Source organism: Cherax quadricarinatus, chromosome 48 (genome assembly GCF_038502225.1).
Source record: "Cherax quadricarinatus isolate ZL_2023a chromosome 48, ASM3850222v1, whole genome shotgun sequence".
In the NCBI taxonomy this organism is placed as follows: domain Eukaryota; kingdom Metazoa; phylum Arthropoda; class Malacostraca; order Decapoda; family Parastacidae; genus Cherax; species Cherax quadricarinatus.
The window spans coordinates 23,158,915-23,172,824 of NC_091339.1; the positions used below are offsets into that span (position 1 = coordinate 23,158,915).

At 36.8% G+C, this 13,910-nt stretch overlaps 1 protein-coding gene across 1 annotated transcript in view; it reads right to left on the reverse strand.

Annotated features, from left to right (window-relative positions):
• The window catches only part of LOC128696024 (glucosidase 2 subunit alpha), a 33,779-nt gene extending 20,439 nt beyond the window's left edge, over window positions 1–13,340 (reverse strand). Inside the window, 9 exon segments of the mRNA XM_070094976.1 lie at window positions 2,285–2,472; window positions 2,996–3,135; window positions 6,285–6,476; window positions 6,913–7,075; window positions 7,980–8,195; window positions 8,653–8,826; window positions 9,262–9,498; window positions 10,752–10,838; window positions 13,233–13,340. Coding sequence (XP_069951077.1) covers window positions 2,285–2,472; window positions 2,996–3,135; window positions 6,285–6,476; window positions 6,913–7,075; window positions 7,980–8,195; window positions 8,653–8,826; window positions 9,262–9,498; window positions 10,752–10,838; window positions 13,233–13,309 — 1,474 coding nt within the window. The 5' untranslated portion in view covers window positions 13,310–13,340.
• Between the last annotated feature and the right edge of the window lie 570 nt (window positions 13,341–13,910).

The following is a 13,910-nucleotide window of genomic DNA, read 5'->3' on the forward strand; positions in this document are numbered from 1 at the left end:
ACCAGTTGGCATGTTCTGAAGCTCCTAGTTATTATTACTATTACAGTATTAATAATTTAGGGAACTGAAGCACGCTCGTTATTATTATTATTAATTTAGGGAACTGGAGCACAGATCCAATTCCTTAGATCAAGAGCCCCTCACTGGCATCAAGGAACCAAGACACTTGTGAGGGGCTCTTGATCTAGGGAATTGGATCTGTGCTCCAGTTCCCTACCTGGAGGTTATTCCAGGGATCAATGCCCCTGCGGCCCGGTCCATGACCAGGCCTCTCGGTGGATCAGTGCCTGATCAACCAGGCTGTTACTGCTGGCCACATGTAGTCCAACGTACGAACCACAGCCCAGCTGATCCGGCACTGACTTTAGGTATCTGTCCAGCTCCCTCTTGAAGGCAGCCAGGGGCCTATTGGTAATTCTCCTTATGCTTGGTGGGAGGCTGGTGAGCAGTCTTGGGCCCCGGACAGTTATGGTGTTTTCTCTTAGTGTACCAATGGTGTCCCTACTTTTAATTGGGGTATTTTGCATCGCCTGCACACAGAAATCACTTCCTACTTTCGCAGGGAGTGATTTCTGAGTGCAGATTCGGGACCATTCCTTCTAGGATTTTCCAAGTGTAGATTATGATATATCTCTCTCTCCTGCGTTCCAACGAGTACAAGTCAAGTGCTTCCGAGCGTTCCCAGTAGTTCGGGTGCTTGGTAGAACTTGTATGTACAGTAAAGGTTCTCTGTACACTCTCTAGATCTGCAATTTCACCTCCTTTGAATGGAGATGTTAATGTACAGCAGTATTCCAGCCTAGAGAGGACAAGTGATTTGAAAAGGATCATCAATGGCTTGGCATCTCTCGTTTTGAACGTTCTCATTATCCATCCTATCATTTTCTTTGCACTTGTGATCGTGGCACTGTTGTGATCTTTGAAAGTGAGATCCTCAGACATTACTACTCCCAGGTCCCTTACATTATTTTTCCGCTCTATTGTATGGCCAGAGTTTGTAGTATACTCTGTTCTAGTTATTATCTCCTCCAGTTTTTCATAACGGAGTAGTTGGAATTTGTCCTCATTGAACATCATATTGTAGTTTGCAAATAGTTCATTAATTTTGTGACTTTAGTTACTGAATTTAGTTACTGTTCTGAGCTTCAGAACACCACCTACTGGCGCAGTGCACTGTTTACCTTTCTGTGGAAGCATTTCTCTAATGTTTTGCTTGCATTTTGTGTAGTTATTTTGCCAAATTTCTTTTTTCTAACCATGGGTCCTAAGAAAGTAAGTGCAAAGAACAGTGCTGAGAAGAGAGAGGATGATGTCCATGGAATTAAAGCATGAAATCATAGATAAACACAAGTGAGGTGTGAGGGTTGAGGGGGAAGCTCCTTGTAACTCGGATTTTGGCTCATAACTTGGAGCAAAAAATTGACCATGTGACGGCTTGTATCTTGAAAAACTCATATGTTGGGGCACTTGTAAGTAGAGGTTCCACTGTAATTTTCTCTTTTGAATATCTGGAGACTGACTGATAGTAGGTTAGTAAGGAAGATACATGAAAGCAAAGTGCAGAGTTGATAACCTACTTCTTGGAAATCATAACTGAAAGATTATTTAATTAAGGGAAAGGACCCATGCTAGCTTAAGAGATACAGTATAAAGAAGATAAGAGCCACTCCATATGAAGGGTACCCAGGGAGATTTTCAGGAATGCATTAGCATCGTAAATGGGGACCTATTTAATTAATCTATTTTAGATACAGTACATTTATTATAATTGGATAATTTTATTTGACATACATCACATGAACTGTCAGGAGCATATACCTAGTTGATGTATGGGACTTTTTAATTACCATACACAATGTTCATATCTTTACGTTCAATTAGCTTGCATTATTATCGTTCTATTTTGGGTAAGTGTTAAGCCAATAGGGGTCACACAGTACCCGGGGAATGGAAGGCAATCAGGTTCAAGCCAAGGAAGGGTAGGACAAGTCCAATTCCTCGGATCAAAAAGCCCTTCACCAGCATCAAGAAGCCTACCTTCAAACTTATTCAATCTCTATATATTTTTTTTAGTTATTACATAATTAAAATTTACTCATACAAGTTTATACAGACCAGTCATTCAGTACCTAAATATAAATGCTGTACTATAATAAAATTCTTTAACCTCATTATCCTTTTACCTTCTAGAAAGGATGAGAGAAATAAATTCCATCACCCCCCCCCCACCCCACTTTTATTGGTGTTCACTCAACAGTAAGAAAAAATTCTAATAGTATTTTACCATCAAATTCAGTTCCATCTTTTGTATGAACGAAGAGGTCACGGTCACGGTTCTCCTTGTAGAAGAAATAATTGGTATCACGTTTAATGTGTACATCAACAATGGTGACCAGTTTACGACCACGTGCAGTCAGGTTGGCTGTCATCTCCAGAGGGTGTGAGAATTTATTGTGATCCCAGGTGAAGTACCTAACAAAAAAAAAAATGAACATACTGTATATAAATATTTTATCATTAATAAAGAGTAAAAAAATCTTCCTTTTCAGAAATTCCAATCACTATACTGTACTACATGTAAAGTAATACACAGGAACAAGTACATGGTGAAACTAGGAATTTATCAATAAAGCAGTCTACCTAAATACTATCAAATATTATGTTAGTGGGCTTAAGACCCAAATTTAAACCGGACATGATACTAAATTGTTGTGACACTTGAGTGTGGTAGTAAATTTTAAGTGCTACTGAACAGCAATTACCCTAATTTCCTCTATTTTCCTTTTTGATAAATGGGTGTCTTACATTCTTGTATGAAAATAAAAATATTAAAAGACTAAAGAATAAAATAGCAATTAAGAAATGAAAAGCGGGTAAATCAATCCACGATAAAGTACTTGAAAAGACCTTATATGACGCTGTTAATGCTTTCTCATACCATAGATAAACCCTTATCAACACTCTACATAGGTTATATTTACCTTAACAAACATACCTTTTCCCATCGGTGTGCTCAATATCAAGCCAAAGAACATCCATTGGCAAATCATGGTTGTCAAAATTTTCATGAACCTGATGAACATCTTCTTCATCATTGTAATTCCAACGGCACTGATGATATCCCAGGCTGAACAGCTAAAGGAAAAAAAAATTCAAGAAATTAATTTAAAACTAACAAGTAATGAGTGCAAGTTTTACACTAAGATATACTACAGCTTATACCATATCTTAACTACAATTTTATTTGTCTCGTGTATGTGAGTGTACCGTATTTTACGATGAACAAGATGTTACAGTGTTGAGGATGCGCCACCCCCCTCCTTCCAATTCTGACTGGCTATTTGTGGGGAAAAAAAAAAAAAAAAAAAAAAAGGCAATTTGGCTTTCAAGATGCTGGGTAAATTTTAGTGACTTATTTTTGGAAAAAAAAAAAAAAAAAAAAAAAAAAAAAAAAGCATCTTTAATGCCATAAAATACGTTAATTCCACTATTCACTAAATTCATTCAGCAATCGGTAACTACCCCAATGTGTACATACTCATCTCCCCTTATCTTTCATTACACTAATTTATTTTAATATCTCATTCACTGCACCTGCCCTTTGACTTTTTAGCCCTTATACACACTATACATCTTCATCCTTTCCTTGTGCATTTACTAACATCAGTGCCTTAACTTCAGTACATTTCTGCTTCCTTTTTTTTTTTTCAACAAGTCGGCCGTCTCCCACTGAGGCAGGGTGACCCAAAAGGAAAATACTTTCATCATTATTCAACACTTTCACCTCACTCACACAATCACTGTTTTTGCAGAGGTGCCCAGTATACAACAGTTTAGAAGCATATACTTATAAAAATACACAATATATCCCTCCAAACTGCCAATATCTCAAACCCCTCCTTTAGAGTGCAGGCATTGTAATTCCCATTTCCAGGACTCAAGTCTGGCTATATAAAAATAACCAGTTTCCCTGAATCCCTTCACTAAATATTACCCTGCTCACACTCCAACAGCTCGTCAGGTCCCAAATACTATTTGTCTCCATTCACTCCTACCTAGCACACTTGCTGGAAGTCCAAACCCCTCGCCCACAACACCACCTTTACCCCCTCCCTCCAACCTTTTCGAAGACGACCCCTACCCCACCTTCCTTGCCCTACAGATTTATACGCTCTCCATGTCATTCTACTTTGATCCATTCTCTCTAAATGACCAAACCACCTCAACAAACCCTCTTCAGCCCTCTGACTAATACTTTTATTAACTCCACACCTTCTCCTAATTTCCACACTCCGAATTTTCTACATAATATTTACACCACACATTGCCCTTAGACAGGACATCTCCACTGCCTCCAACCGCCTCCTCGCTGCAGCATTTACAACCCAAGCTTCACACCCAAATAAGTGTGTTGGTACTACTATACTTTCATACATTCCCTTCTTTGCCTCCATAGATAACATTTTTTGCCTCCACATATACCTCAATGCACCACTCACCTATTTTCTTTCATCAATTCTGTGATTAACCTCAACCATAATAAATCCATCCGCTGACACGTCAACTCCCAAATATCTGAAAACATTCACTTCTTCCATACTACTCCTCCTTTTTTTTTAACACACTGAAATAGGATGGCCCAAAGAAGAGGACACATTCATCATTGTTCATTTAATTCACAATCTAAAAGAATAAAATACAGTGGACCCCCGCATAACGATCACCTCCCAATGCGACCAATTATGTAAGTGTATTTATGTAAGTGCGTTTGTACGTGTATGTTTGGGGGTCTGAAATGGACTAATCTACTTCACAATATTCCTTAAGGGAACAAATTCGGTCAGTACTGGCACCTGAACATACTTCTGGAATGAAAAAATATCGTTAACCGGGGGTCCACTGTATTCACAAAATATTTGGAAAAAAAAAAAATTATTTTGTTCTTATGAAATTATAGAATCTTTCCCTGATGGTAAGGACACCAAAAGTATGAAATTTGATGGAAAACTTATGGAATTACGCTCTTACAAAGTTAATGATCTCGGCGATAAATACGCATCAGCGATTTCGCTCACTTTGAGCCCTATTTTCGGCCAATTCCAGTGCTCCAATCGACCAAACTCTTAGCTATTTCTTTAGAACTCCATTTATTCTATTGATTGAGTACAAGAAACTGCCCATTTACTGATTTCAACTACCCAATAAAGTGGTCAGAAATTTGCAATTTGACCAATTTCACACAAATTAAAAAAGATGCCAATTTCAAAACAGAGTCCAGAATAAACAATGCAGACAATCCTGGCACTAAAATAACATTTTATCTGTTCATTAGTCACATCTCCAGGCCCCTCTTATATTACTCTTGCTTTCTATTCACAAAAAACAGAAGATTTACTATTATGCAGACTACTGCACTATTGTAAAAATGGTATAAATAATATCAGTGCACTTGTGAAAGAATATCGGACTCGCCAGTTGATGTGTATTGGACACATGGCGTGATTTGTTTACTCTCGAACATTGGCAAAAATTGAACATATCCACTACTTTAAGCTCAACTTCAAGGTCGTTTTCATTGTGAAACTAATCAAAATCATCTCCATTTCTGTAATGTCTTCCATTCTATCAAATGAGACCAAAAAAACGAGAATATAACCATAAATACTACGTGAAAATACACCTCAAATTTGGTGTTTCAATCCAAAAACACGGTCAGAGGTTTTTTTCTCATTATGCACCGTGTGCTGCAGGATTTTTTTTTTATACTGTGCACACTGACTACATAGACCCTTTCTCTCACATGTGGGCCTACCAGCTTTCTCCTGCTCGATTTGAAGCTGTTAGAATTTAGGCGTATTGATACGTCAGAAACACTGGCTTGTAAGATGCATATACGTATACGGCCAAAACAATCAAAAGGTTAATGAGGAATAAACATACGTATTTAAGACCAAATTTCAATGGAAGGTTGAATATTGAGCGACTTTCAAAATTTTTCAGTGAGCATGCCTTTCATTAATGCTCTCACAGTAGTGGCCCCCAAAATTAATTGTACCGAGTGTCAGGATTTTTCAAAAGTAGAAAAAAAAAATTTACCTTCTGCAATTACTATGCTTCATTTAGAGAAAACTAAAAAATTCTGAAAATTACATAAAAAATCTGCATTCAATGAATTCTGCTAATATACACAAAATGACAAGTGATAATTATAAAAGAAATGAAGAACTGTACATTGTCAAGCATTCAAAATTGCTTTCAATACATAGATTTTGTATTACAATTACCGGAGGAAGATTATTATATCCAGTCAGAGCTCCATACTGCCTGAACACATCCATAGGACGTGGCCCAAGCATGATAAACAGGTCTATAATACCAGACTCGGAGAACCAGTGAGTAGACACTTGGGGAGGATCAGAGTCGCCACCAGAGAAGAAGCCAGTAATAGATGACACTACATTACTGTCTGGTAATTTCTGCCAAAAAGAAGAAGGAAATTTAAAATCAGTAGTAGATTACTTATTAGGAAAGGACATGTACAACGGACCCCAATACAATGAAATTTAGTTACAACATTGTGGACATACTGCAGTTACATATTGTATACCAGAATGTACTGCGTATGTGCTACATAAAAAGAACATTCACAGGCTTTAATTATTAGATAATATACATGAACAGTATAACAAAATTCAGACTCTTCGAACATTACAAAAAAAATTCAGTGCCTTCATGAACGGTATAACAAAATTCATTGGCAAATATTGAACAGTTACCAAATTACTGAAAATTTCTACAAGTGATATCTCTTATAAGCGGTTGATTAATACAAAGCCAGCTACAGTAACTAAATTCACAAAATTAATGAACTATTTGCAAACTACAAACCCAGAGATAACCTCTATTCTTTACCTTAATATCAACCCAGGTCTCTGCAGCATTATGCCAAAACACTGCAGCACTCTGGTGAGGAGTATGTGATATCATCACAGGGACAGACCCATACAGAGCCATGGGATTGTCCAACTCGTATTCAAAAACATCTAGGTTGTAAAGGCGGTATGGCTCAGTTGATCTGAAACATACACAAATGTTGCCGTTCAGAGAGCAGCATTAAGCCCGAGTGTTACACATAAAAGCAATTAATTTGTTAAAAATAGACAGTATTCTCTTTTTATCCTGTTCACTGTTTAGAACAATATATTGAGAGCCATATGCTACATCAAAACACTACCTTATTTTCACCTGAAGTATTTTAAAGAACACAATTTTTTAAACATTGGTACATCACACTATTGAAAAACCATGTTTCAACAATACTGTACATGACAAGGAATTAAGTAGAACAATATAAATACACCTACCATCCGACTTACGACCGAGTTCGGTTCCGAGAAACCGGTCGTAAGTCGAAATGGTCGTAAGTCGAATTTTACTACTGAATATCAACAAAACATTTTTGTAATGACTATTTTATTGTTTTATTTGGTATTTCATGTTTTACTTTACTTTTTATGCTGTTAGTACTGTATTTTATACAGTACTAACACAACACAAATAGTTGTGTACAACACAAATAGTTGTTTATTTCCCAGAAATTTGGCATAAAAAACACGGTCGTAAGTCGAGTGGTCGTAAGTCGAGCAGGTCATAAGTCGGATGGTAGGTGTACATACTGAGCATTACTTATGTTTAGCATATTCTCAGGCTTAAAACATTTTTTTTCTCTCTTCTATATTCATCTTTCCAGTTTAACTTACAAAATTGCAATACAGCAATTTAATTATTATGCTGACTAATTTATGAGCAATAACAACCATGCTAGCTGTCAGTGCTCTGCTATTGGGAGCACATGTGTTCTCCAGTCTAACCCAACTCTTAAAACAAAAGAAAACGACTTGCTGGATATGAGGATTTGTATATACATTCAGACATAATTAAAATAGTATATCAATTAAATTCTTTATTACTGTACTTACGTAGTTTCCTTCAAAGAAAAGGAATCTGCATGTTCAGGGATCCCATATACATGCTTTGAGTTGATGAAGGAGATGTCCATGCCCACAGAAGCAGGACCATGAGGCTTTGAATCCGAGTGGCCCTTAAAACTCTCCTCCCAAAGTCCATCGGACGCATCTTCCTCTTGCAATGGTGGTGCATTTCCATGATCTTCTCCTTCAGCAGGTTGTACATCACTAGAAAGAACAAATTCTCTTCAAGCAACCATTCTGATTAATTTTTTTTTAAGAGCCAATTAAGTTCACTAAATGAAAATAATTGTTAGAAAAAATTATCCTTACTTCTTAGTAAACAGTTAGCCAAGTGGTTAAAATACCAGCACTTGATTTAGCAGCAGTAGGTCAGCACCACTTCTAGAGTAGTGTATGCAAAAGAAAGGGACATCTCAACACACTTCCAATTGATTTATTATTTGGCAAGAATAACAGCAGCTTAGGTAAATCAACATGTGTGCAACTAATAAGACATATACTGCCACTAAGCTGGCCAGCACTGCAAGCAACAACCTGGTTGATCTGACAGTCAAGGAAATCTGACCACAATCCTGGCATCTGGAGCAAAACTCTTGAAATTAGACACAGTTACAGGGAAAAGAATACTTTAAACCATTAAGGAAAGCATCTGAAAACTTACCTCTCTGGTTTGTTGCGGTAATGTTCAAATTTAAGAAGTCCACGAGCATTAGTGCTAACCACAAGCTCTTTCCCATTATAAACATCAATCTTCAGTGGTTTTGCTTTTATAATTGCCCGGATTTTGCCAAACTTCACAGTAAACCCATCTGACGAGCGATCAATTACTGCAAACCTGTTTGATAAATAGAAAGAAATTTACGAGAATCATATAATGACATCTGTTTTAATTAACAGAAGTACATAGTATAATTTCATTAATCTCACATTAATCACTACCTAGATCTGAAATACTGGTAGGAAGAAAAGTAAATAAATAGAGAAGAGTATAAGGAAATTCTCCCCCCCCCCTCCACAGCAGCCATTTCTCAACAAGTAGGGTGACCCCAAAGAAAGAAGCTTTCACAATCACTCATTTAGTTGAAATATCACACATCATAATTCAAATGGCCATCACACTGAATTTCTCACCTCCAGAACACCAAAACTCAAGTGTTAATTGGCTAAAGGTTAATAACTAGAGTGCCATATAATTAATGATAACCTATTGTCCAACAGTATAAACTTTTAATAATTCCAAGACTGACAATACACACTGCACAGTACTTACGTTTCAGATTGACCATCACCAGTTAAGGCATAAGGCTCTTCAAAACGTTGTTTAATTGGATTCTTTTCATTTATCTTAAGACGAAGAGTATTATCTTTTAAAGGGTATATTTCCAGGGTGAAGAATACCCTGTTTATCTCATTCAACACATCTCCAAATATTCCCTCTTCTGTTACAATCACAGTGTCAGTAAGAAGAAGATACGGACTCTCTCCAGGCTTAATAGAACGGTGACGTCTGAAGAAAAGACAGAAGCATTAAGAGTACAGTATTTTACCTTTAAATATGATCCATTTACATAATATTAAGAATGTAGAAAATACATACATGCATTGACTGTTGGCATCATTTGCATTAAAGTGCAATAATAATAATAATCATATAATCAAACTAAGTGTTAAACTAGGAACAGTCATATAGCTATACAGTCCAATAACCCCTGGGTTACAAAAATACATTTATTTATTTATTTATTTATTTATTAATTTGAATATGATTCCCGAGAAGTACAAAGGAATACAGTTATTAAAGTGCAACATGCCATCATTTTTTTTATTCTGCAGATAGAGTATCTATTTTGTAAAAAAAAAAAAATATAATTAACAGTTGAATAGCATTTGATGCAATTCTAAGAATAATGACAGAGGAATGATATATGATGTAGAAATAAAATTTAGCAGAGGGTAGTAAGATGATTGTGTTTCCCAAAATGAAAATTTTGTGACCAGATAAAAACACAATCAAGGTTGGCTATTTCCTAGTCAAATATAGTGTTAACTGTGAAGAATTGCTAAACCAGTAAGGGGGGGGGGGGGTCATACAGCACATGGGGAATGGGAGGCAATCAAGTTCAGTCCAAGGAAGAGAGGTCCACTTTCTAGGATCAACAGCCTCTCAGTGGCATCAAGGCACCTTCCTTGAGGGGTAACCATGAAAGAAAAGTCATGCTCTAAAATAAGCAATTTATTGGGATGTTTTGCAGTGTAGAACCTGATCACATCAAAACATTCCAATAACAGCTTATTCTCCAACTTGTCTTTTCTTTATTATTGTTGGCAGTATACCAAGTGTATCTACATCTTCAAGCTAGTTTAATCAGATTACTTTTTTTAGTCTTTCCATCTTAGTACTGTAGTAGTATCCAAATGCTACATTTAAGGAATTTTACTAAATAATCTGTTTAGTTCTTAAGTAGTCTTTAAGCATTAGGATTAGTGTGTTCATAATGCATTGCATACCAGTGGCTTTCTATTTTGTCTATTAATATTTTATTACATGTAAACAACATTATCAGTGAACTGCATAAAAGAAATAAAAATCCAAATTTGAATTTGTATAAAGAAAGATACGGTATTTTATATATAAACAATGTAAAGCCTCTGATCATGCTTTACACTTGAAAGTTATTTATGTATTACATTTAATTATTTAGCATTATGTCCACTAATGTGACATTCTTAACATAAACTAATGTAAACTACTAAACTAACCTGCAAAACCCACTCTGCTGACATGTTTTGAAGTTGCTTTTGTCAACTGTGCTGACCAGTGTCAACAATACTGCTGCAGCTATAAACCTGAAAAAATAAATGTATGTACAGTATAAAAATACAGTACCAATACTGGTATACATTAGATAAACTAGTGTCAATAATACTGTTGCAGCAATAAACCTGAAAAAATAATAGTAACAATTCCAATATGTGTGTGTGTGTGTGTGTGCACATGCATAATGTATTTGTATGTATATTATAATACAATATTACACACATGCACACACACATTATCATAGTTCCTTGATAATGCGAGAAGTCACGAAAGTGCTTGGAATTTCACTATTCTTTCACTGTGGTTGTTTTACATACATATACATACAGTATATAAACTAGTGTCTTGTATTACCAAATTCACCAAGCATGCTCAATGGCATATCAGTTCATCACAAATATTAGGATCATTCTTTCACTAAGATGGATGCTGAAATGTCAAGAATTCTGAAGTATCCACAACCTGAAGGGAGATTATTATAATCAAGGGGAAGCACTAAACCCATAGGATTATACAATGCCTGGGGGGGGGATGTGGAAGGCATTCAGGCTTAATTTGGGGAACTGGAGCACTGATCCAATTCCCTAAATCAAGAGCCCCTCACCAACATCAAGGAACCTTCCCTGAGGGGACCTGAAGGGAGAGAGGGGTTCAAGAGGGAAAATATGTAAATATAGAATACTACATAGATGTGAATGGGTAAATCCCACATGGATGAAAAATCAGCAAGTTAGACGGGAGCTACATATTTTGGATTCTGTCAGACAATCTTCAGCAGATGACTGACCAAGGCTGAAATACATATGTAGTACTGTACTGCTGTGTAAACTCTCAATTTAATGGATTAATATGGAGTGTCCATTATAACAGATACTTAATAATAATTATTATAATCAAAACCAAGCTCTAGGAGGGTTAATAATCCAATGAATAGTAGTAGTTTGGCTTATTTCCACTGTGTCCTCTTCAAGATCCTCCCCCAGGATGCAACCCACAACAGTCAGCCAATTCCTTAGTACCTATTTGCTAATATTCAACAGGGGTAGCAGGAGTCAGGAGACCTGCACTGTACATGTATATCCACACCTCAGCCTCTGCATTATTATTATAATCAATGGCAAGTACTAAGTCCATAGGATTATACAGCACCTGTGAGGGGTGGATTGGAAGGTATTCAGGCTTAATTCAGGGAACTGGAGTACAGATCCAATTCCCTAGATCGAGAGCCCTTCACCAATATCAAGGAACCTCCCTTGATGGGCCATCCTCTGCATGCATCGACCTGAGATGCCACTGGTTCAGGGAATTATTATAATCAAAAAGCGCTAAGCCACAAGGGCTATACAGCTGGCTCAGGGAAACAACGCCTAGTTTCTACTGGGCACCCAGAGTTGTGTGTAGTCTTACTTGATGGGTATAGCACCATGTACAATACTTTAACTTGCTGCTAGCATTGGGGATTATTATTATGGTCATAAGTAAATGCTAAACCCACAAGAGTCATAAAGCACTGCAAGGTTTGGGAATAGAGGTGTACTGGTTTGAGTTATTTCTGGCCTGAGATAAAATGTTTGAGAGCAATTTCACTTGTTCTGCAGATTAAGTATAACCCACTGTACTGGAACACATTTTATCCATTTTTTATGGGAAGTGCAAAAGTATGCACTAAACCTGTATGGGCCATATAGTATAAATTATAGTGCCTCGGGAATGGCAGATTAAGTAAGTTTATTTAGGCACAGGTATACACAAGTACAATTATCATACAGTGTAAATTTCCTAGGATAACCCAAATACGAGGGCAGCTCCAACTCCCTGGAATAAGAGTCATTCACTAGCACAAGGGAATCTTCTGGAGATATTCAGGTAGGTATACAAAAATAATTTCACAAATTATATAAATTTAGTCAAATTTGTTAAGCCTTCATTTTGTTAAGGGATGTTACATATTCCCTTAACCACTATCTATATACATTTAAATTAAAATAATTACTATCAGAATATTGTATAAGCTGAACATAATAAGGCCCAATATTTTGAGCCCAGGATAAACAAAGACTTGTCGGGCTCATCTGAATTTACCATCCACACGTTTCGCACAGAGCTAAACATCGTCCGATGTGGGTAAAAACCACAATCGTGCACCTATTAACAAAGCTGGAGGCTGAGTCTTCATCATCACACTAACAACCAATTTGCCCCCAACTGTCTGTCCTAGTAAAGACATTCTTACTGCCGGTAATGCTTGCCAACCATCACACACACCTGACTCCCACAAAGAGCAACGATGCCAGAAACCCACCAGAGTTAACCTGCCCAAGGAAGACCCACACAGCAAGTGAAGAGCGTAAAAAAAAAAGCAAGTGAAGAGCGTGAAAAAAAAAATCAAATGATATTAGATGGAAGTAATGTAAAACACCCACCTCAGGAGCGTGGCCATGGTGTTGTTATTTGGACGACGCTGATTGGTCCACACCGCCACCTCCACAACCTTCCACATCTCTCAGATTTATTCATAGCTTCTGAATTTGGGATTCTTTTTTTTTATTAAAATGTAAATTATTTGTTATTATCATCATGTGGAGTATTAAACCCTTAGGGATTGTACAGCGCTAGTTGGTGGGGGTGGGGGGGAGAAGGGATGGAAGGAATTCAGGCTTAATTCATGGAATTGGTGCACAGGTCCAGTGCCCTAGATCAAGAGCCCTCTCATCAGCATCAAGGAACGTCCCTGGAGGGGATTAAAATATAATAATGCAAATTATGATATCTTCAAAAAACAAAAAGTAGCTTTCTATAAAGAGTAGTATGTCAAGCATCAATCTCTAGTTGCAACAGACTTCTACCATTACTACTGCACTTGCAGCTTTATATGTTTAATGCCTATGAAATTATTACTATTATATACATAGTGAAGAGCTAAACATGTAAGGGTCAAATAACATTTGGGAATGGAAAGTAATTAGGTTCGATCTAGGAAAATCCTAGGTCCATTTCCTGGGATCAACAACCCCTTATTAACATCAAGGAACCACCACCGAGGGGGTATTCTATAAAAAACGCAATTTTTTATTAAATTTATATTAGCATGCTTTCTTGAA